Source organism: Lepidochelys kempii, chromosome 1 (assembly GCF_965140265.1).
Source record: "Lepidochelys kempii isolate rLepKem1 chromosome 1, rLepKem1.hap2, whole genome shotgun sequence".
NCBI lineage: Eukaryota > Metazoa > Chordata > Testudines > Cheloniidae > Lepidochelys > Lepidochelys kempii.
Window position 1 is genome coordinate 45,403,924 of NC_133256.1, and position 22,486 is coordinate 45,426,409.

Below are 22,486 nucleotides of genomic sequence, written 5' to 3' on the forward strand. Positions count from 1 at the left end.
CCAACTCCACACAATGGAAATTGAATCAAAGCAAAATCTGTTACTAATAAAAGGATACTCAAAGCACTTATACTTTTCTCTCTGTTAATGAGTTGGGGCCTAATCCTGACAGGTGCTCAGCACCCCCAGCTAGGTGCTAAGAGTTCCCAAGTCCCACTGGAGATGTATTTTTTTCTTCCAAAAGATAGAAACAGGACTGTATTTTTCTCTCCCACACATGCGCACACACAGACACACACATGTAAAGTACATCACTAGTGCCACTATGTCTCTGCAGCTTTCTCCTTCCGTGTCATCTTTATTTTTTATGTTGTCACTCAGGGCTACTGAATATCAAATGAGATTTGAAGATAAGAATTGCACTTTGAAGTTGCTTCCTGTAATTTTGTATTTATGCTATTCAGGCTTCAATTTCATTCATTTGTTCTGCAATCTGATAAACCTGGGTCTGGGGGCAGATCTGAGCTGTTGAGCTTCTTAGTTTTTTGAAGAGAGAGATCACACACTCAGAATTCAAGGAGGAATATGTGACACTGCTCTGTTCTGTATCTCCTAGTTACTCCGGCGTAATGATTCTGAACGGCACTGCCTACTTTTTCAGCGGGCGGAATGGTGATTTGTATGTTTTTGTGGAGATTTAGAAGTGTCTCAATATGACCTATCTCTTCAGAAGAATTATATGAAGGACAATTATTGCCACCTTAGAAACCTAGCTCTATTCTCCCTCCCCTCTCTCAGCTAATAGTGCCTGTTTAAAGTAAACAACCTGCAGTAACGTTTTACATGCCACATTCTCTGGGTGTCTCCATTGTTCTGTGTCACGTAATTCTACACCTGGTGCCACAGACATTGTTAGTAACAGTATTGAAATACATTGCATCGATCTGTATTTTTGTGCAGTGCAAGGAAAATGCTAAAGTGATTATTAAATACTAAGTGCTTATGTACCGCTTCGATCTCACCCTAGCGTAGAAAATCTGACTGGATGCATTTTCATGGGGAGTTAGGAAACAGAGAGGACTTAACATAATTCCATAATCAGTGTGTAAATGAAATGAAAGGGTGTGAAGGTGAAAGTGGATAATGAAAAAGGAGAAACGTGGAATGAGACAAGAGTGAAAAAAGCAGGTGAGTTAGAGGCAGCCCTTAGTTAAGAAGGGAGGGAGTAGAGGCAGTTGGAAATGGAGAGAGCTATCCATTGTGTGACATAATTGTAAGTGGACTATAGCCATTCTCCAAAATACATTCTAGCCATCTTCTTGAGGATTTCCATTCAGTTAACTCCTAAGGCAGTTTCTCATGAGACTTTGCTTAATATCAACAAGCTTCTGGACACAGTGAGTGTGGAAATCTGTGATCCAGAACAGGCTCCAGGAATAGAATATAGGATCATAGAAATGTAGTACTGGAAGGGACCTTGAGAGGTCTTCTAGTCCAGTCCCACCTCCTTGTAACAACCTTTTATGTCTTTGAAAACTATCATGTGTAACCCTCCCCCCACCCCGCACCCAGTCTTCTCTTTTCCAGACTAAACAAACCCAATTTTTAAAATGTTCCCTTGTAGGTCATGTTTTCTAGACTTTTAATCATGTTTGTTTCTCTTCTCTGGACTTTCTCCAGTTTGTCCACATCTTTCCTGAAATGTGATGCCCAGAACTGGACACAATACTCCAGTTGATGCCTAATCAGTGCAGGGTAGAGTAGAAGAATTACTTCTCATTTCTTGCTTACAACACTCTTGCTAAAACATCCCAGAATGATGTTCACTTTCTTTAGGGCTATCGATTAATTGCAGCTAACTCATGCGATTAACTAAAAAAAAATTAATCGTGATTAAAAAAATTAATCGTTATTAATCGCACTTTTAATTGCACTGTTAAATAATAGAATAACAATTGAAATTTATTAAATATTTTGGGTGTTTTTCTACATTTTCAAATATATTGATTTTAATTACAACACAGAATACAAAGTGTACAGGGCTCACTTTATATTATTTTTTATTACAAATATTTGTACTGTAAAAATGATAAACAAAAGAAATTGTATTTTTCAATTCACCTCATACAAGTACTGTAGTGCAGTCTCTATCATGAAAGTACAATTTACAAATACAGATTTTTTTTGTTACATAACTGCACTCAAAAACAAAACTATGTAAAACTTAGAGCCTACAAGTCTACTCAGTCCTACTTCTTGTTCAGCTAATAGCTAAGAGAAATAAGTTTGTTTACATTTATGGGAGATAATGCTGCTCACTTCTTAATTACAATGTCATCTGAAAGTGAGAAGACACGTTTGCATGGCTCGGTTGTAGCTGGCGTCGCAAGATATTTACGTGCCAGGTGCGCTAAAGATTCATATGTCCCTTTATGCTTCAACCACCATTCCAGAGAACATGCTTCCATGTTGATGACTCTTGTTAAAAAAATGCACTAATTAAATTTGTGACTGAACTCACTGGGGGGAGAATTGTATGTCTGCTGCTCTGTTTTACCTGCATTCTGCCATATATTTCATGTTATAGCAGTCTTGGATGATGACTCAGTACATGTTGTTCATTTTAAGAACACCTTCACTGCAGATGTGACAAAACACAGAGAAGGTACCAATGTGAGATTTCTAAAAATAGCTATAGCACTCGATCCAAGGTTTAAGAATCTGAAGTGCCTTCTAAAAATCTGAGAGTGTCGAGGTCTGGACTATGCTTTCAGAAGTCTTAAAGGAACAACACTCCGATGTGGAAACTACAGAACCCAAACCACCAAAAAAAAAAAAATCAACCTTCTGCTGGTGGCATCTGACTCAGATGATGAAAATGAACATGCATCGGTCTGCACTGCTTTGGAATGATATTGAGCGAAACCTGTCATCAGCATGGACACGTCTTCTGGAATGGTGGTTGAAGCATGAAGTGACATATGAATCTTTAGTGCATCTGGCATGTAAATATCTTGTGACGCCAGCTACAACAGCGCCATGTGATCACCTGTTCTCACTTTCAGGTGACACTGTAAACAAGAATCACAGCATTATCTCCTGCAAAAGTAAACAAACTTGTTTGTCTGAGCGATTGGCTGAACAAGAAGTAGGACTGAGTGGACATGTAGGCTCTAAAGTTTTCCATTGTTTTATTTTTGAATGCAGTTATTTTTTGTACATAATTCTACATTTGTAAGTTCAACTTTCATGATAAAGAGGATGCATTATAGTACTTGTATTAGGTGAATTGAAAAATACTATTTCTTTTATTACAATGTAATAAAATGTACAAATGTACAATGTAATGTTTGTAATAAAAATAAATGTAAAGTGAGCACTGTACACTTTGTATTCTGTGTTGTAATTGAAATCAATATATTTGAAAATGTCAAAAAGACCCAAAAATATTTAAATAAATGGTATTCTATTGTTTAACATCATGATTAATCGCACAATTAATCACAATTAATTTTTTTAATCAACCGATTAATCATGATTAATTTTTTTAAGCGCTTGACAGCCCTACTTTTTTTGCAACGGTGTTACACTGTTAACTCATATTTAGCTTGTGATCCACTATGACCCTCAGATCCCTTTCTTCAGTACACCTTCCTAGGCAGCCATTTCCCATTTTGTATGTGTGCAACTGATTATTTCTTCCTAAGTGGAGTTCTTTTCACTGATCCTTATTCAATTTCATCCTATTTACTTCAGACCATTTCTCCAGTTTGTCCAGATCATTTTGAATTTTAATCCTATCCTCCAAAGCACTTGCAACCCCTCCCTGCATGGTATAGTCCACAAGCTTTATAAGTGTACCCTCTATGCCATTATCTAAATCATTGATGAAGATACTGAAAAAAGTCAGACCCAGAACTGATCCCTGCAGGATCCCACTCGTTATGCCCTTCCAGCTTGACTGTGAAACACGCATAACTACTCTCTGGGAACGGTTTTCCAACCAGTTATGCACCCACCTTATAATGCTCCAGCTAGGTTTTATTTCCCTAGGTTGTTTATGAGAAGGTCATGCGAGATAGTATCAAAAATCTTACTAAAGTCATGATATACCACATCTACCACTTCCCCCCCATCCACAAGGCTCATTACCCTGTCAAAGAAAGCTATTAGGTTGGGTTAACATGATTTGTTCTTGACAAATCCATGCTGACTTATCACCTTATTAACTTCTAGGTGTCTGCAAACTGATTGCTTAACTATTTGCTCCATTATCTTTCCAGGTACTGAAGTTGAATTGACTGGTCTGTAATTCCCCAGGTTGTCCTTATTTCCCTCTTTATAGATTGGTGCTATATTTACCCTTTTTCAGTCCTCTGGAATCTCTCCCGTCTTCCGTGACTTTTCGAAGACAATCACTAATGGCTCAGAATCTCCTCAGTCAGCTCCTTGAGTATTCTAGGATGTATTTTATCAGGCCCTGGTGACTTGAAGACATTAACTTGTCTAAGTAATCTTTAACTTGTTCTTTCCCTATTTTAGCTTCTGATCCTGCCTCATTTTTACTGGTATTTAATAAATTAGATGTCCAATTGATACTGAACTTCCTGGTGAAAATTGAAACAAAAAGTTCTTCATCACTATGATGGGTGGGTTCGGAGTAGGGGTGGAGTACTGCCTGCTGCCAAAAGTAACCAGCAGTGTCCTCCCTGTGACAGAGCCATATCCCCGTTCCCCAGGGGCATGACAGCAATCCTCTCTAGCTCTCTATTCCATAGCTATCCCACCTGCTTCCTGAGGGATTCCACCAGGAGACACCTTTCACGCTGGACGGTCCTCCCATAGCCTGGATTTTCAGAGAGGCCCAGTCTCTGCAAAGCCACACCAGGAGATGCGTAGAGGCATCCATGATTAGCTTCTCTGTCTGGATACAGGTATAGGTGGAGGAGACAGGAGCAGTGTTGGCACTGGCAATGTGGCCCTTCCTAACCATAGCGATTCTATGTTAGTTAACAGCTGACCTTCCTTCCAAAGTAATTCTTTTCATCTAACATGTTAATTCCTGATATTTTTGAGAGAGAGAAGGATTTTAGTGCTAGCTGGAGGGCGAAATGATGAGGAAGAGCAAGAAGTGTGGGAGGGCGGGGGAGCTGAGTGCTTAGAGGATTGGGAATGGAGACTGGTTGACCATCCACCTGTCTCTCAGTATTGTTCTGCTCTTCTGTCAGTTTTCTTATTGAAAGGACAAAGGCAGAGCTGGGGACCAGCTATTCCCTTCACCACAGGAAGGTAGTGGCAGCCATTTTTACTTTCACTTGCTTGTTAGAGTTGGGCACAGTGCCTTGCGGGAGCACACAAGCAGAGGTGGCTGTCTCTCTTGCTGAATATGACGAAATGCCAAGCAGAGTCCCCGCTACATGGAGAGTCCATCTTGTATCAGAGCAGCCGCAACTGGAGGAAGGAAAAGCAGTGTCGACAGACAACTAAGTGGCCTTACCTTTTTCAGGGTGGTATTGCGTTCTCAGTCTGAGGTCAGGGAGTCTCATGGGGAGTGTTATATTATCTGCACTGGCAGCTCCAGCTGAACCTTCCTGATCTGTATACTTCAGTAAATCGCAAACATGGAAATCCAATGTGGATTTGTAATCTAAGTGCAAATTAACAAAGTTCTTCTGTGCAGTGAAAATTTCCTAAAGGAGGCCAATTGGGTTTTGTAGACTGGATTGTTCAGGAGCAGTAACATAGTTGAGGGCAAATGCAGGTAAACAGAGTTTACCCCTTTCTCATTTGGGAAACATGATGTTTGCCACTGCCCAGCCTGGAACAGCAGAAAGGTCAGTTTACCCATTCAATTTTTTTACCATTACACCACTGCTCAGCAGATTGCGAGACACATAGCTTTTTTGACTCCGGGTCACTGGTTCAAATCCGACCCAGGTTTATTTGAAAACTTGTTTCCATTGGCTGGTTGCCATTAATTGATGGTCAGTCCAGTGACTATTGTTTTAATTTTGAAAGCCAAACAGTCCTGGGCCTGGCTAGTACTTGTGTGGGAGAACACCTGGGAATCCAAGGTACTGCATGCAGTCCAGTGACTCTTGTTCATGTACAAGTAGCAAAACATCTTAAGATCCATTTTAAGGTTTTTACTCAGATAAAAACTCCTGGTGACCATAGCAGGAAAATTATCAATCCTTGATTGGAACAATTGTTGGAAGTTCCAGAAGAGATCGAAGATTGAATTACCTTCTGTGTTCATCCAAAATATGCATGCGGCATCATTGATTGCTGTGTGACCTGGGACAGCTCACTTCACCTCTGCCTCAGTTTCTCCATATTTAACATGGGGGTAACCATTAGAGCTAGCTGTAGAACGTCAGTTCCATTTTGTGACCACTTTCAAGTTTTTGACCGTTTTTCCCCCCTCAATGGAATGAAAAAAAAACCTTGAATATTTTCATGAAAATGGAATTGTGTTGAATTTTCAGTTTTTGAAATACAAAACCTGAGGCTTTCGTTTCAGTAGGAGGTGTTGAAAAGAGAGTAAGAGTATGTCTGCCCTGCAAACAATCAGCTGCAGCACTGAAGCTACTCCTCTCTAGCATAGACACTTACTATGAGGATGGAAGAGGGTTTTCCATCACTGTAGTAAATCCATCCACTCAAGCCTATGTCAACAGAAGAACATTTTTGTCGACCGACCGTTGTCTATTCCAGAGCTTAGGTTGGCTTAACTATGTCTTTCAGGGGTGTAAATTTTTCACACCACTGAGTGACATAGTTAGGTTGACCTAAGGTGCAGCCCAGCTGCCTGTGTGTGTTGGGTGAGGAGGTTTGGCTACTGGCCTGGGATGTAGAAAATCCAATTTCAAGTCCCTGTTGAGGGAAAATGGTATCTTTGGGGGAAAATGTGTCACAAAAAACAAAAACTTGAAGGGTCCTGAATTTCAAGGAGGGTTTGAGTTGTTGAGCTACAGATCCCTTTTATGCATACCGAAATGTACTCAGCCATTTTCTTTTACTTATTGTTTGTTTTAGCTGAAACATTTTCAGATTTCACAGAGAGCTCACTTGAAAGTTATTGTTTAGTTATTTGCATCTATGGAGATGTAGTTTACATGCTGCACGAATGCTTACAAAATGATTGCTTGGTAGTTTCCTTGAGGCTTCTAAGGCACGTCTGTCTTGCGTTACCAATGACCACCTGTAAACGCTTTCTCGTTCCCAGATAGAAACAGCTGAAGTCTCACAGAAACTGACTCATGTAATGTACAGGCAACAATTCTTAATTCTATAATTAGCTTCAAGCAGGTAGACAGCTGGAAAATTTTTTGCCAGTTTTTGTTAGCTTATTTTGGCAGATTTTTATTAAAAGGAAAGCTGCTCATTAAAATAACTTAATTCTTCTTGGAGTGCTTGCATGTGTCCGTTCCACTTCAGGTGTCTGCACACCAGTGCGTTGGAGCTGGAGAACTTTTTCCCATAGAGGTTCCCATCAGGGAAACATCTTTGTGCTGCCAGCCAAGAATAAACAGAATCCAGGGCTTCTCTCCATGGCACTGTGTTACAAGATCTCCATCAAGGCACTGTTCTCTACCCGCTACCATCTTTGGTACCAATATTGGTACCTAACAAAGTATGGATGCTGTCCCTTTCCGTGTCTGACCCTCCTGCTCTAAATGCTGGGTTTCAGAGTAATTCTCACTCTTTACTAGACCAACTAATATTTAATTAAAATGAAAAAACTTCAGTAAGAGAGATTGAGGAAGATCTACCTCCCATAGTCCAGTGGTTAAGGTACTCAACCAAGAGGTGGTTCAAATCTCTTGTCCTCATCAGGCAAAGAGGGGATTTGAACTAGATGTTTCCCGTGTCCCACATGAGTACCCTAACCACTGGGCTAAAGGGAGGCCCTCCTCTAGCTGTTTTGCAGCCTCTGAGTTAGGCAGCCTCTGAGCACACTACTGGATTGGGCCTTGCATGTGACTAAGGTGGAGGAACATTTGTCTTCCCCTGTTCGTGGATCACTAGCAGAGATAAACAAACACTTGCAATCCAAATTTAGGTACCTGTCTCTGAGAGATGGGACGTAGCACACACCCCTCTTGTTGGCATCTCCCATTGGCTAACTTAGGTAGCTTCTTTTGTGGAGTGCAATCTAAGGAATCTGTCTTTCCCCTATTCGTTGTATAGGGAGACAAACTCTTTGTGAATTGCTGTAATTTTCTAGGCATGTAAAGGTTAGATCTTGTGATGTAGTGTCACAAGGCCTAAATCCCTTTGTGAATCCAAGCCTTAGTACTTGAACTGTAAGGCAAGAAAGTTGTGCTTGAAAGCTATTTATGTTTTACCTGTAACAGTCATCATTTGTTCATTGGCTTACAGGAAATGAGTTGGTGATTGCATTCCTGAACCCATTACTCAAATGTCCACATTGCAGAGGCCCATTTGTTTTGCCTGGCCTTTGAAATATTGGCCAATGCATGAAGGTCTTAGTATTTGTATGGATTGTTGCTGTTTACAAAACCAAATACACATTTCAATTTTAAATAACTGGTGGGGTGCATGGAGCCTGTGTTTTGGGCACTTTTTAGTGTTCTTAATTGAAAGAGAATAAATAAAAACAACCAACATGATTTGCATTCATTGCCAACCTTGTTGGCAGTGACAGGAAAATATCAAGACCCAGTTCTCCAGTGCCTTGTCCCTTGTGTAGTCATTTCCATGTAAAGTGAGTGTAAAGTCCCACATGTTGTGTGAGTGAAGAATTCACGTTTGGTAATTGTAACAGGGTAGTCTGCCCTTTAAGGGTCAGGGGCCCTGGGGCCTGCTAGCCCTGGGCAGATATAAGCCCCATCTGGAAAGGGGTCAAGTAATTATAAAAGCCGGTAAGTGGCTCAGTTGAGAGAGGAGTTGCAGGAGGGAGAGGGTTCCTGCAGTAGACCCTGAAACGGAAGGGTGGGGTGGGATGTGGTGTGTCCACCTTTTAGCACTGAGAGAGACGAGGAGAAAAGCCTTGGGGAGTTGTAGCCCATGCTGGGAAGAAGAACTGTGTTGTTTAGATATTTTTTTTTTGGCTGAAGTTTTATGTTTGAAGAATAAAACAGACTTGGGACATGGCAGCAAGTCCTTCATGGGCTGGGGAGGCAGGCCAGCACCTAGAGAGGTGTCTCAAGCTCATTTTACACAGGTCTAAATGGCACCTACACATGATGCAAGGCAGGGGAAAATCAGACTCAAAGGATTTAATGGTCAAAAGAGACCAAATTATCCTCTCAGTTTCTAGGGGTGGTCCCTCCAGGTCATGGTCATAGCACCATGGAGGGACAGTGTAGGTAAGCTAGTACCTGAGGGTCCCCCCCCTGTTTTTTCCCCAGTTTTTTTCCTTTGTTTAAGTCAAGTAATAGTTGTTGCCACATGTCAGATCAAACACTAGAAAATGCATGAAAGAATTTGTGCTGTATTTTTGTGTAATAATTCGGAGGCAAAAAGATGAGAAAGTAGAGCTCACGTAAAATACACTTGTTAACAAAATAATGCAGAAGTGTAAAAGCAAAAATCTTTTTTGTGCATGTGTGCCCATTGTCATCTGATGGCCTGTGAAAAACTTTACACTCAAACACCTGACTTCTTAAATGTTAGTATTTATCTAAAATCCTGAGAAGTTATTAAATGTTTTTCTAAGTACAGTTATAAGGGATTACCATGTAAATCCCATTGTTGGCTTAGTGGATAATCTTTTACTCTTATGTCAAGTACTTTAAAGGAAAATCATTTAAAAAAACAGATTGGGGATTTTTTTGCATTTCTGTTACATATATTGTTTTCTTTTAAAAAATATCTGGTTAGTATTATTGTGCTGAAATTCGCAAGTATATGTCAAATTCCAGTATTATTTAAAACTATTTTTCTGTTCAGACAGATAGTTACTTTTGTTTTCCATAGAGTCTTGTCAAACAGTAATCCCTAATTAAACATAATAAGGCTATGACCTACATAATTTACGGTGGATTTAAATATTGTGATAATACGAATGCTGTATTTGTTTCTATGCAGTTAATTCCCATTTCCCCTATACAATTATGAATATACACTTAATTTGAAATATTCTTCAATTCTAATGTGTAAATTGTTTTCACAAAGTGGGGAGAGGAGTTTGACTGAATAAACGTATAACCTTGCTGGCTTTTAAACATCCCACTACTTTGTTGAAGAACTTCCAGGGCAGATGAAAGTAGGGATAGGTTCAAAAAAATCATAACTTTCTTACCCCCATGCAGACTCTGAATCTTTCCACATTTCTAGAACCCAATTTTTCAGAAAGTTTTGGAAAATTTTGGTTTTTATTTATTTTTTCTTCTTTGTCACTTTTGTACGCCTTTGCACACCTGGATTCCAACAGGGATGGAAACCCAGAAGTGCCAAAATATCAGGAGAGAACTGCAGTATTTGTAGCCTAACTGGAGGAAAGAAATAGCAGAAAACTCAGAAGAAAACCTGTTCTTGCAAGCCTTCTAACAAAATTTTGTGTACTAAAGGGGCTTGCATAGTTTAGATCTAATTGGGCTAAGCATCCAGACTTTTTGTGCTTTTCAAACAAAACTCAAACTCCAAACCTTTGGAGGATCATATATCCCTAGTTGAAGATAATTTGGGAAAGTTATGAAATGATATTCCTGAGTTGTCTAGAAAAGTCTGGCTGAGCCATAGCAGTTAACAATAAGGTCAGAGGTAGAGTGGAGAAGAATGGTCAGTTAACGGCTATCAGAGGTACTATAGGTAGATCTGGTGGCAATTTCTATTGCTGAGGTTGCCTAATATTTTCCATTTTAAACTCTAGTTTTCAGTAGTTTATAACTTAGCCAAACATCATCTGCTTCGGTTGAACTTCTGTAGCAGGGAGGAGTCTGACAGTAGAAGTGGTGAATGTGGGATATTAAGGGTGAAGGTGTACTAACTAAGCATACCTTAAGTGTAGGTCACACTTACACAATGGTAGGAACAAAGAATGTAGGCCATACTTACAGGGTGGGGGAAGCAGCAACTCTGAAAAAGCTTTGGCCGTCATGGTGAATAATCAGCTGAACATGAGCTCCCAGTGTGATGTTGTGGCCAAAAGGGCTAATTCAATCCTTGGATGCATAAACAGGGGACTCTTGAGTAGTAGAGAAGTTATTTTACTTCTGTATTTGTTACTGGTACAACCGCTGCTGGAATCCTGTGTCCAGTTCTGGTGTCTACAGTTAAAGAAGGTTGTTGATATATTGGAGATGTTCAGAGAATAGCCATGAGAATGATTAAAGGACTAGAACACTTGCCTTATAGTGATAGACTGAAAGAGCTCAATCTCGTTAGCTTGACAAAGAGAAGGTTAAGGGGTGAGTTGATTACAGTCTATAAGTACCTACATGGGAATAAATACTTAATAAGGGGCCCCTCAATCTAAGAAAGAAAGATATAACACGATCCAATGGCTGGAAGTTGAACCTAGACAAATTCAGACTGGAAATAAGGCATAACTTTTTACCAATTAATGTAATTAACCATTGGAACAACTTCCTAAGGGTTGTGGTGGATTCTCCATCACTGGCCATTTTTAATTCAGGATTTGATATTTTTCTGAAAGATAATTATTTTGGAACCGTCTCTGGCCTGTGTTATAGGAGGTCAGAATAAATTATCACAATGATCCTTTCTGGTCTTGGAATCTGATGTGGACATTTCCTTTCTTTTAAGAGTTTAAGTGGGTGGGTGATTTCATTTAGCAACTTTATCTGGTTTTTACAGAATCCTTTTCTTTGTGGGAATACAGCTTTATGCTGCCATTTTTGAAACAATCGTTCTACCATGTAGCTTCCAAAATCATTCATATATATATATATATATATATATAATTTTTTTAGCTTGCAGAACTAAAATAGGATTTAACGGTGGAAAGTAATACAATAACTCACTTATAAAAGATTTTATTTGCTTGTTAGTCCATTAGTTGGATGGATTTTTGACTTCATACATTCCGATTCTCAATGTATTTCACCTTTTGCAATCCATTGTGAACGTACCTGTAATTGTTTTAAATGTATATTTGGCTGAGGAAAGGCGAAGATACCCATGCAGTTTAGGCAGCTTTTAATACTCATGTTCATTTTCATATTACATTAATTTATTGATTTATTTTAAGTACTCTGCGACATGTCCTGGTTTCCTAGTTTTAACACCAAATTGTTTCTTCTTTCAGTTGATCTAAAAAAAGGCCCGTGCCCAAATGCTGCAAAATCCAATCTCCCCAAGCCATGTCAATCTGGACTTCGTCCTCCTGGCTATTCACGCTTGCCAGCAGCTAAGTTGGCAGCATTTGGTTTTGTCAGGAGCTCGAGTGTATCCTCTGTCTCAAGCAACCAGTCAAATGACAGCGTTCAGAGTGATCAAAGCAGAACAACCAACCGTAAGTCAGAGAAAAAATGTTCTGTATTTTAATATTAAAAAGATGTATCCCAAATATGCTCAAAAGGGAGCCTGGATGGAAGGGTTAGTTTAATCCTCGTGACAACTTAACAGTCTCTTCTGTTCCATAAGGTTGGGGGTTTAGAATTCTGATTTTTCCCATTTGAAAATGTTTAATAAATAATGGTGGATGAATAATTACTAGAGATAAATTGCATAGAGGGGATTGCTCTCCCTGTTGAAGAGGAAATTGCTTTAAAGGATGCACTTAATTCATTTTTGTACTCTACTTTTACTTACTTGGAGAATTTTCCTTCTTTAGTAAATAAATACAATGGATGTATTTGGTCAGCACATTGCAATCATGGACAACAGGCATTTTAGGGGGGGAATTATATGAACTGAATAGTATATTCTTTCTCATTTACTATTTTTCTGCACATCTCTTAATGTGTTGTGTGCTAACTTAGGTTTAGAAAGTTAATCAAATAATGCGAGGGGTACAAAATAGGATCAGAATTGGTTTCTTAGCTGTGGTCTCTTCTCCAGTCTTGGAAAGATCTCTTGGCTGAAATGTCATCTCAAATCCTATTTTCTGCAGCTAATGTTAATTTTATTAAGTACTAAATAATGCAAGCTGGAGTGTGCACTCCTTGTGAAATACACACATACCATGGGCTCAGAACATAAACGGAGATTGAGGATTTTTAATGCAAGTTTTTCTTTGAAGACTGGTTTCAGCCTGAACCATGTCAATTTCAAAGCAACTATTATCAGTCTTGAAGTGGTTCAAATTGAATGTGCCAGATTGCATAAAATTCCAGCGGCTTTAGGATGCTGTTGGGTCCTAAATCTTTTAGATTTTATATTACCGTAATTTTTAAACAAACTACATTAAATAAAAACAAAAATACACAAAAAATCCTCAGGATTTCTTCTTCGCACTTTTTTATATGGGGTCATTGAAATGCAGGCGATTAATGCATCTAATGAGTTCTGACACACACAATGGTTTTGAAAGCTAAACGTATGTTAGAATACTTATTACACTGTTGGACTCTTCTTTATTCTTACCTGTCTCATACCTGTCTTTTGTTCTGAAGTTTTTTTGTCCCCGCCCTCCCCCCAATTTTGTGTGTTCATAAAATTTGTTTTTTTCAGGTACTAAGGCCTTTGTAGGGGGGCAAAAAAACTCATGTCACCACTTGTTTAATCCAAGCTACCATATTTTGGCTAGAAACTGTGTGTGTACAGATGTAATACAACCTTAGTAGATATTGTTGATACCTATAATTCCAACCTCTTCTATTAGAATATTTTAATTTTAGTAAATTCTCTGAGTAAGATTCTCAACTCCAAAATCCGGAGTCTGTTGATTTCAGTGCAGTTACTCTGGATTTACACTGATGAAAATGTGATCAGAATCTAGCCTTGTGTGTATTCCAAGGATTACAAAACCTCATAAACTTTGGAAGAAGTATATAGTCATATGAAAGCCAGGCAGCTGAGTCCAAGTTTTGGTGAGTTTGAAATACAGAGGTAGTTTAGTTTGTATGTAGTGATGGACCCGGTCCACAACATCTGGGTCCAAGTTTCCAACACCACAGTTTTTGTGGAGATATTTGGATCAGAGATTTTGATTCAGGCCACTTGATTAAAGATTGGTTTCAGAGTAACAGCCGTGTTAGTCTCTAAGGTGCCACAAGTACTCCTTTTCTTTTTTTGATTAAAGATTGTAACCATTTGTACAAGTCAAACTTAGATTCATGTTAGGATTTCTGAACAACTCTGAAGTTTGTGTGTTTGAAATTGGGGTTTTGGCTGGACCCATCTGTAACTATTGGTGGTTACCTATCACATACTGAGTTTGTGACTTATGAGCAGGACCAAAATAGAACCTTATCAGCTCCTGTGTCTGCCAGGGCCATGCTGTTGCCCACAATCAGACCACCAGATCACTTTTTGCATTTAAGAAGTATAAAGAACAGTCTTCTCCTCATCTGAATACATGGAAAAATCCTTTTCTTGAAGGACAGAGAGGTGATTTTGTATTGCCGTAAACATCTTCCAAGCGCTGTGTCTGTACATGGGATGTATAGTAACCAGGAGATTTCTGGACTAGAAGCAAAACCTATTTTTATTTTGTCTTCAACCCAATATGGATAATTAACCCTTCTCTCCCTATCCCTTAAACTTGGTCAGATTGATTTATTTCTAAATAACTAATAGGAGATATTGCATTTTATTTTCTTACTTTTGAATAATTAACTGTAATAGAAATATTATCAAACTGAAACTCCCAACTCCTCCTAAATATACTCTGTAGATCAAGGAAAGTTGAACCACTGGTATCACACCTAGTGTACTTGAATTAGACTAACGTTTGTTCTGTTCCAGTGAGGTTTGTATTCCACCAAGGTCACCGAGGTACCTGAGCATCTATCGCATGGAACAAAATAGAAGCGGTGGGGTGGAAACTATCTAACAAATCTTAACAGGATAAATGATTTATTTTCCCTTGCTGTCCATTGGAAGAGTGGTTTTATTTAATATAAATAGCTGATTCTATAACTTCTAAATTGGATCATAAGATGTAACTAAATCCGATTCATTTGCTGAGCAGGGGGCAGGGTAAATTTTGAATATTTATATCCTGCCTCAGTGGGGTGCAGAGTGCTAAATGATGAATCTTTATAAATCTTTAAAGATAACATGATTTTCTATTCTAGCAGCACCACTGTGTATCAGGAAAACAGAATATTATTGAAACCGCCTTGGCAGTCCAAATATACAGTAAATTGAGGGGCATATAGTTGTGGATCTGATCAGTGTCACAGTGAAACAAACAAACACAAGCAAATGGTAAAATATTGCTTCTGCAAGCAGATATCTGTAATTGCAGAGTGGGGGGACATATAGTAAAGGACGATATTAGATCCAGATGATCTTTTCCTCAGGTGTTCCTGTCTCTTTTTTCTCTATTCTTGGATGGTTCAAGATGCTAGTTCTTGCAGTGGTACATAATGGTCATATTACTTTCCAAAGCAACTATACTGCTGTTTAGTTTTGTCAAATTAATATGGATTCATTAAATACCCTCTACACAGATAAATGGCTTTGAATTATGGTTGTCTAAGGAGATAGGTAACATTCCTTATTTGGAGAAATTTATTAATGAGGTTGTGGTGAGGCAGCTCTGGGATTACACCAAATTCTCAACTTTTCTTGACCACCCTGAAGGCTTTAAGCGTGGGTATGGCACAGATCCTGTTCTGATTTCCTTGGTCTACAGTCTCATTATGGCAATGGATAAAGATTGCATGCTTGCTGATTCTCGTACAGAGAATTACATTTGAGTTGCTGTGTTTTTCACTTAGAGATGTCCCAGTGAGGTGATTTCTTGTTTGTTGTGAGTAGAGTGAATAATAGATTGACTTCTTTTTTTTTTTTTTTAGTACTGTCAGGAAACCAAAAAGATCAGGGAAAATACTTGGTTTGGTTCAGAAAATGTTTGTGATTTGTCAGCCAATTGGAAAAGTCCACATCTTCTCTGCCTGGTTCAGAGGAGGGATTTGAATCCACAACTCCCAGGCGAGTGCCTTAGTCTCCAGGCTGTAGAGTCGTTCTCATTGCTGTTGGTCATTGGCACAATGCGTATTTAAATATTTATAAAACATGCAGCAATTTCAACAGGAGAAATTGAGAGCGACCCATCCCAGAATAGCCAATGGCCTTGTGGTTAGAGCCCTGGCAGTGAGGAGACCAGAATTTTAGGACCTGCTCCAGAGTGGGGAATCAAACGTGGTCTCCCCCATGCCTGGCAAGCGTCCTACCCTTTGGGATATAGGTTATAAAAGGTCGCACGCACACATAGTTTGCTGGTCCTGAAAAACTTTTCCTTGGGCACAATTGTCAGCTCAAATTCACAAATAGTTTTGGGTCAGCCGACATTGCAGTTTTTGGTAAATAAACTCTTTGGCCAAAAAAAAATCACCCAGCTCTAGCTTTAGTTGTGAGGTCTTTCCTGTGTGGGGTACCACAGCGTTCTATTCTCTCCCCCCTCTGGTGCAGCATGTAAGTTAGGCTGCTATGGGAGATCGTGTGAGAGCTTAGATTGCATTACCCTCAGTAGCTGATGACATTGCTCCCTGGGGCAGATCGAGTTGTAGGGGAGCAGCTCCAGTGTATGCCAGTGGAGGAGCAGGCATAGTGGAGTTATGCTTCCTCATGACCCTGCCGGCTTCTCTGCTGGGGACAGAGAAATGGCTGGAATCAGAGGGGGTAATGGATGTTGAATATAAGAGGCTTGGGGAGGCTAAGCTTCCCCAAATAAGGCTGACCATACAGGAGGGCAAATGCTACAGATGCGGCGTGGGTCACCTCCCTTTGGAGGTGCACCGGCCCACCACCTTTGGAGCGCTGGAAGCGAAGATCCCTAGAAGTGTGGGGAGGCACTGCCCACTCGGCCTCTTCCCCCATGGCGCCATCCCACCAGCTGCTCACTTCTCTCTGTGGAGAGGAGCGAGTGGTGGGCAAGGGGGGTCCTCGTGGGAAGAGGGGGAGGGGGCAGGCAAATGGGGGGGTCTCGGGGGAGGGAGCAGAGTGGGGGAGGGGCTTGCATGTAAGTCTCCACAAATGGAAGACTCATGTGCCGCCTGTGGGGGAGGTAAAGTCTCTCCACCAGCTTTCTATTGGCAGGAAGTTTCCTCGCACAGGGCAATTCTGCACTGGCCATCTCTGGCCCTTTTAAATCCACTTTGTGCTGCTTACGGGCAAAGTGGATCAAGCACACTGGTGAATCTGGCCCCAGGTCTCCATTAAATCAAACTTGGATGGTGCGATCACACAGCTTTCCCAGTGGCTGGCTGAGACTGGAGCTTGGGTGGGAGCTAGCAGCTATCTGAAGCTCATTCTGGGCAAGACTGAGTTGTTGCTGATGTTGGCGCAACTTCTATCCAGGTTGACTGGGGAAGCTGAGGCCTGCAGATAGATCAGGGAGCCACAATACTGCAGACACCAGGCTCTGGTTAGAATGTTCTGCCATGTTCAAATAAAGTTAGTTTAATTGTTAAAGACAAACTCTCTGCCTTACTGAGAACAACACAGCTGATGGGTTGGGAAAAACAAGCAGAAGAATGCAGAAAGTGATATCTGTCATAAGAACATAAGAATGGCCATACTGGGTCAGACCAAAGGTCCATCAAGCCCAGTATCCTGTCCTCTGACAGTGGCCAATGGCAGGTGCCCCAAAGGGAATGAATAGACAGGTAGTCATCAAGTGATCCATCCCCTCTCGCCCATTCTCAGCTTCTGGCAAACAGAAGCTGGGGACAACATTCCTGCCCATCCTGGCTAATAGCCATTGATGGACCTATCTTCCATGAATCTATCTAGCTCCCTTTTGAGCCCTGTTATAGTATTGGCCTTCACAACACCCTCTGGCAAGGAGTTCCAGAGGTTGACAGTGCGTTGCGTGAAAAAATACTTTCTTGTGTTTGTTTTAAATCTGCTACCTGTTAATTTCATTTGGTGGCCCCTTGTTCTCCTATTATGAGGAGTAAATAACACTTCCTTATGTACTTTCTCTATACCACTCACAATTTTACAGACCTCTATCATACCCCGCTTAATCGCCTCTTTTCCAAGCTAAAAAGTCTGTTTTATTAATCTCTCCTCGTACAGAAGCCGTTCTATACCTCTAATAATTTTTGTTGCCCTTTTCTGAACCTTTTCCAATTCCAATATGTCTTTTTTGAGATGGGGCGACCACATCTGCATGCAGTATTCAAGATGTGGGAGTACCATGGATTTATATAAAGGCAATCTGATATTTTCTGTCTTATTATCTATCCCTTTCTTGATGATTCCCGACATTTTGTTCGCTTTTTTGACTGCCACTGCACATTGAGTGGATAATTTCATTAGAGTTTACTGGTTTGGCCATCTTCTGTAACTCAGATTTGCTATTTATGCCCTATTGACTGCTCATCTCTACTTGACAAGGAGGTTGCAACCTTCCCTGTTAGATACAGAGTTCCCACACCAGGGTTATCCAAGTGTTCGTCACCTCCAGGTTGGATTACCACAATGCACTCATCACAGAAGACCAGCTGGAGTCTTCTGCTGGGATAGAATGCGGTTGCCCAATTAAGTCCCAATACTGTAGTGAGATGCTCACAGGCAGACTCCTGCAGTTGTACAGAGCCCCACTGAAATGAGTGGGTCTCTGTGGGGGTGTGAGGCCTGTCTTTGAGCACACTTGCAAGATCAGAACCCATATTAGTGTTTCATGCAGGGAACATGTTATCTCTGTGCTATCTAGTCTGCAAGGGTTTCAGATTAGTTTCTGGATGCAGTTAAGATGTTAGTTTTATTCTCCGAGGCCTGGGTATTTTAGGCTAGACTTATAGTCTGAGCGTGTGATTCCCCTGCTTGTGTGCACATACTGACACTAGGTCTCACAGAGCTAATGAGTATAAATAGCAGTGTAGCTGCGATAACATGGGTAGTGGCATGGCTGAGCCATGCCGAGTACAAACCCACTTAAAACCGATGGGTATGTACTTGGGAAGCCTCTGCTGCTGCTTGTGCTACTGTGACTACACTGCTATTCGTACTCCCACTAGCTGGATGAGAGGTAGGGCAAGTATGTGTCACAAGCTGGAAAGTCCCACCCTAGCTCATAGTGTAGTCAAAGCCTTAGAGACCACCTCTCTTCTCACAAGAACCCAATTATGCATGAATAAATAAAAACATATTAGATCAGCGTACTCAGACATCTGACAGACCCTACACTGTTATTTCTAAGATCTGGGGAAGATGTTGTGTGCAATCAGTATCTCACGACCCCCTTGGTCCTGAATTTGTTCACCTTCGAGGCATGTTGCAAGATCAGCTCATGTGCTTACCCTTTTCCTTGGAGGCTGGATGGAGTAGGGAGGGTCTCAGTTGAGTTGAGCCATTCTTTCAGAGCTGATTTTGATCATTATGTTCATCTGGATTATTATTGTTGTACTGTAGACTGGATGGCTCCTCCATTTTTTTCCACTCTATAAGAACTGAAGGCCAGAAATAATGGGTGGGCTGAGGTGAGAATGATGGTTTTCTTTATGAAAACCAAAACTGGCATTTTTATATTTATTTTGGTGCTTGACACAAGTTTTTGACTCAGTGTCTGGGATGTTGGATAGGATTAAGTGCAGTGTCCTGTTCCATATTTGTTTATGAAACAATAGTGAGTCAATACATAAAATTCCTGCACCAAAATATTAGTGTTCACTCAGATGCAGTGGACACTGTGTCCAATAATGCTGTACTTTAGTTGTCAGTAAAAATGTGTTTTGTTATAGTGGAACAAACTGTTAAGAATTCTGCTTTCACGCAAGCATGCTTTTAACAACTGGGACAATATAAAACAATTTTAGCATTAAATGTGTGCAATTTGTTGTGGTTTAAGTGTGCTTAATTGTGCAATTAATATTGCAAAACTTGACCTCTAATTTTTTACAATAGATACCTGGTTGCAAAAATGTAAAAGGCCACATCTTTGTGGGTGGAGCAGAATGTTGACTTCCATTAACAGAAGTATTTATTTCTATAAACAATGTAATGCACAATACATTTTAAGTAGATACCGTAGAACCTCATAAATTTACACATGCTAGGAAACACAGATTTATTTCCAAATTCTGCATACTAGTGACTAAGCAGACAACTTCAGAGAAACTTCGCACTCAGGAGGAGGAGGAAACATTTCTCTGGCAGATTGATTTAAAAAAAAAAGGTGTTTTGTTGCTCTGGGGTTTTGGACTGTTAGAACAAGTCATAGGGAGATGGCTTAGTAAGCAAGTGAGATGGTCAAAGGTACACCATATATTAATTAATCACATATTTTTGCAATTCACCATAGGGTTCTACAACTTATCACATGGATACTCTGAGTGCATTTGCCCCCCCCCCCCACACACACACAGAGGGGTGTGTGTGTGTGTGTGTAAAACAAGGTTATAAAGAAATGTGTTAGGCAACCATATGTTGGCTTCAGTGTGGTTACTCATAAATCACACAAGTGTCATAGGGATATCCGGTCCATAAACACACTATGGAGGCACTAGCTGTGACTCTGTAGTAAAGGTTGATTTGTGTTTTGTCTGAGCAGCTTTGTTCTATATGAAGAAGACAGTGCATCATCCCCAAGTTTACAATATTTACTGTGAGTATAGAATGAATTTTCTGAGAAGTTTCAAGTACATATGTTCATCAGTTTAAGTTAAAATTAAGTAAAACTGGGTCCTGTAAGATATGTAGCAGTTGTTAGACGTTTCTCGGGAATGATCTCTCTGTGGTTGGATGTATTAAGTTTAAACGTACCTCTGTATTTCCTGGGTTTTTAATACTTGTTTTGGGTTTAACTGCAACAATCTCATGACTGTTTTTGTGTTTTCTTTTCTACCCTTAAGTTACAGATCTGTACTCTCAACATTAATTCCAGTTTAACCTAGTGGAGGTTTTTTATCTGGGAAGATAGGTAAGACTTAACAATGACTTTGAAGTTCAGCACTTAATTGCCATTGTACCTTTGAAAGAAGATGTTTAGGATGGAATGGGCATGTCAGCAACAGTAGCAGAATTAGCTTTACATTATAGGGGGAGATTTTCAAGCACCACTTTTTGCTCAAAATTAACCATGAGCTACAAATTTATGCTTGCTTTCAGCCCCGCTGCTTAATATTATGAGGGTTTGAATAAATGTGATGAGCCATTTTCCTTTAATTGAGCATGGGTTTTGAAAGGATTTTTTCACACTGTAGGAAAATTATTAAAATGTTGTGTATACCCAGAATTGGTGAGAATACAGAAGTTAAAATGTGCCATGTATTTAATTTTCATATTGGGAGATTGAGAATTTTGCCAAGTAAGAGGAAGAGTTGGTTGAGAAATAAAGACGTAATAAGGTAGTGGCTGAAGTCAGTGAGAGTTGGATCTGAGTAGGACTGAGTCCTGCAACAGTTGTGAAATGACTGTTTCTTTCAGAATTTAAGATTTTTAGTTCTTTAGCTCCTCCCATATCTACCTCTCATGTAATTTGTCTTAGTTTTTGACGCTGAATTCCATACAGTATGCTAAAGTTTTCTGTTTGTCGTGTAATTTCTAATTTATACACTTCTATAGTTTATTATATAGCAATATTACAATGTTTGTGATTTTGTTTCAGTTGTATGTGTTATAAGCATAATTCTCATAATTCTTGGCTTTAATGTTATCTGTGTTGCTTGCATCGGTATTTCTCCTGGTTCATTTAATATAACGTTGATTTAATTTATTTTGTATATTTAATCCAAAGGGATTCCAAAGTGCTGTAAGTACTATACAGAAAACACTTCGCCAAACAGTGTAATACAGCCTCAATTGGGGAGAAATGCAAAAAAGGAAACATTGTTTAGGATGGTATGAATGAGATAACTGGGATGAATTCAAGACATGGAAAATGTAGGTTTTAAATCAGGGAAATACTTGTTAGTCATAAAATCTATTAGTAAAAATAATCTTCCAAGTCAAGTGGTGAAAGCCTTATTGCTTAAGATTCTTAAAATAGAATAACAGCGTAGTGTAAGAAGTAGTTCTCCCTTGGCAAGGGAATTGACTCAAAAAGATAGCACTATTCAGTCTCTACCCAACATTCTAGGAATTAAAGAATTCCTTTAATGTGGGGCAGAGAAAGGAAAGGGTGATGGGTGCTGTTAGAGAGCTTATTCCTTCTCTCTCCCACTTCCCTGGTCCTTCTCGCATGAACAGAGAGCAACAATATCTGAAGTCCAAAGGTGCAAACAATTCGATGTTTATTGGGGTGAACTTCCAGCAAGCATGATTCCAGTTTCCTTCCTTAGTGTCCTCCTTCCCAGCTCTGATACCACAGAGCCTTACACCTATGTTCTTGTTCCCATTCCTGCCCTTATGCAAACATGATTCCAATTTCCTTACCCCCATTCCCTGTTCCCATCTCCCCCTTTAGCAAAACATGATTCCAATTTCCTTACCCACATTCCCTGTTCCCATTTTCCCCACACACACCCATCCACTCACTTCCTGATTGACTGCAGGC

General features: G+C 39.9%; 1 protein-coding gene across 11 annotated transcripts in view; it reads left to right on the plus strand.

The window, feature by feature from the left end:
• Positions 1 to 22,486, plus strand: part of MTUS2 (microtubule associated scaffold protein 2) — a 502,826-nt gene that overhangs the window by 217,483 nt on the left and 262,857 nt on the right. For all 11 annotated transcript variants that reach the window (XR_012158528.1, XM_073340921.1, XM_073340900.1 and 8 more), the window contains one exon: positions 12,179 to 12,385. Coding sequence is in view for 10 of the 11 variants with exons in the window: in XM_073340921.1 (XP_073197022.1) it covers positions 12,179 to 12,385 (207 nt within the window). In the remaining variant the exon portion in view is untranslated. The remainder of the gene's footprint in view (positions 1 to 12,178; positions 12,386 to 22,486) is intronic.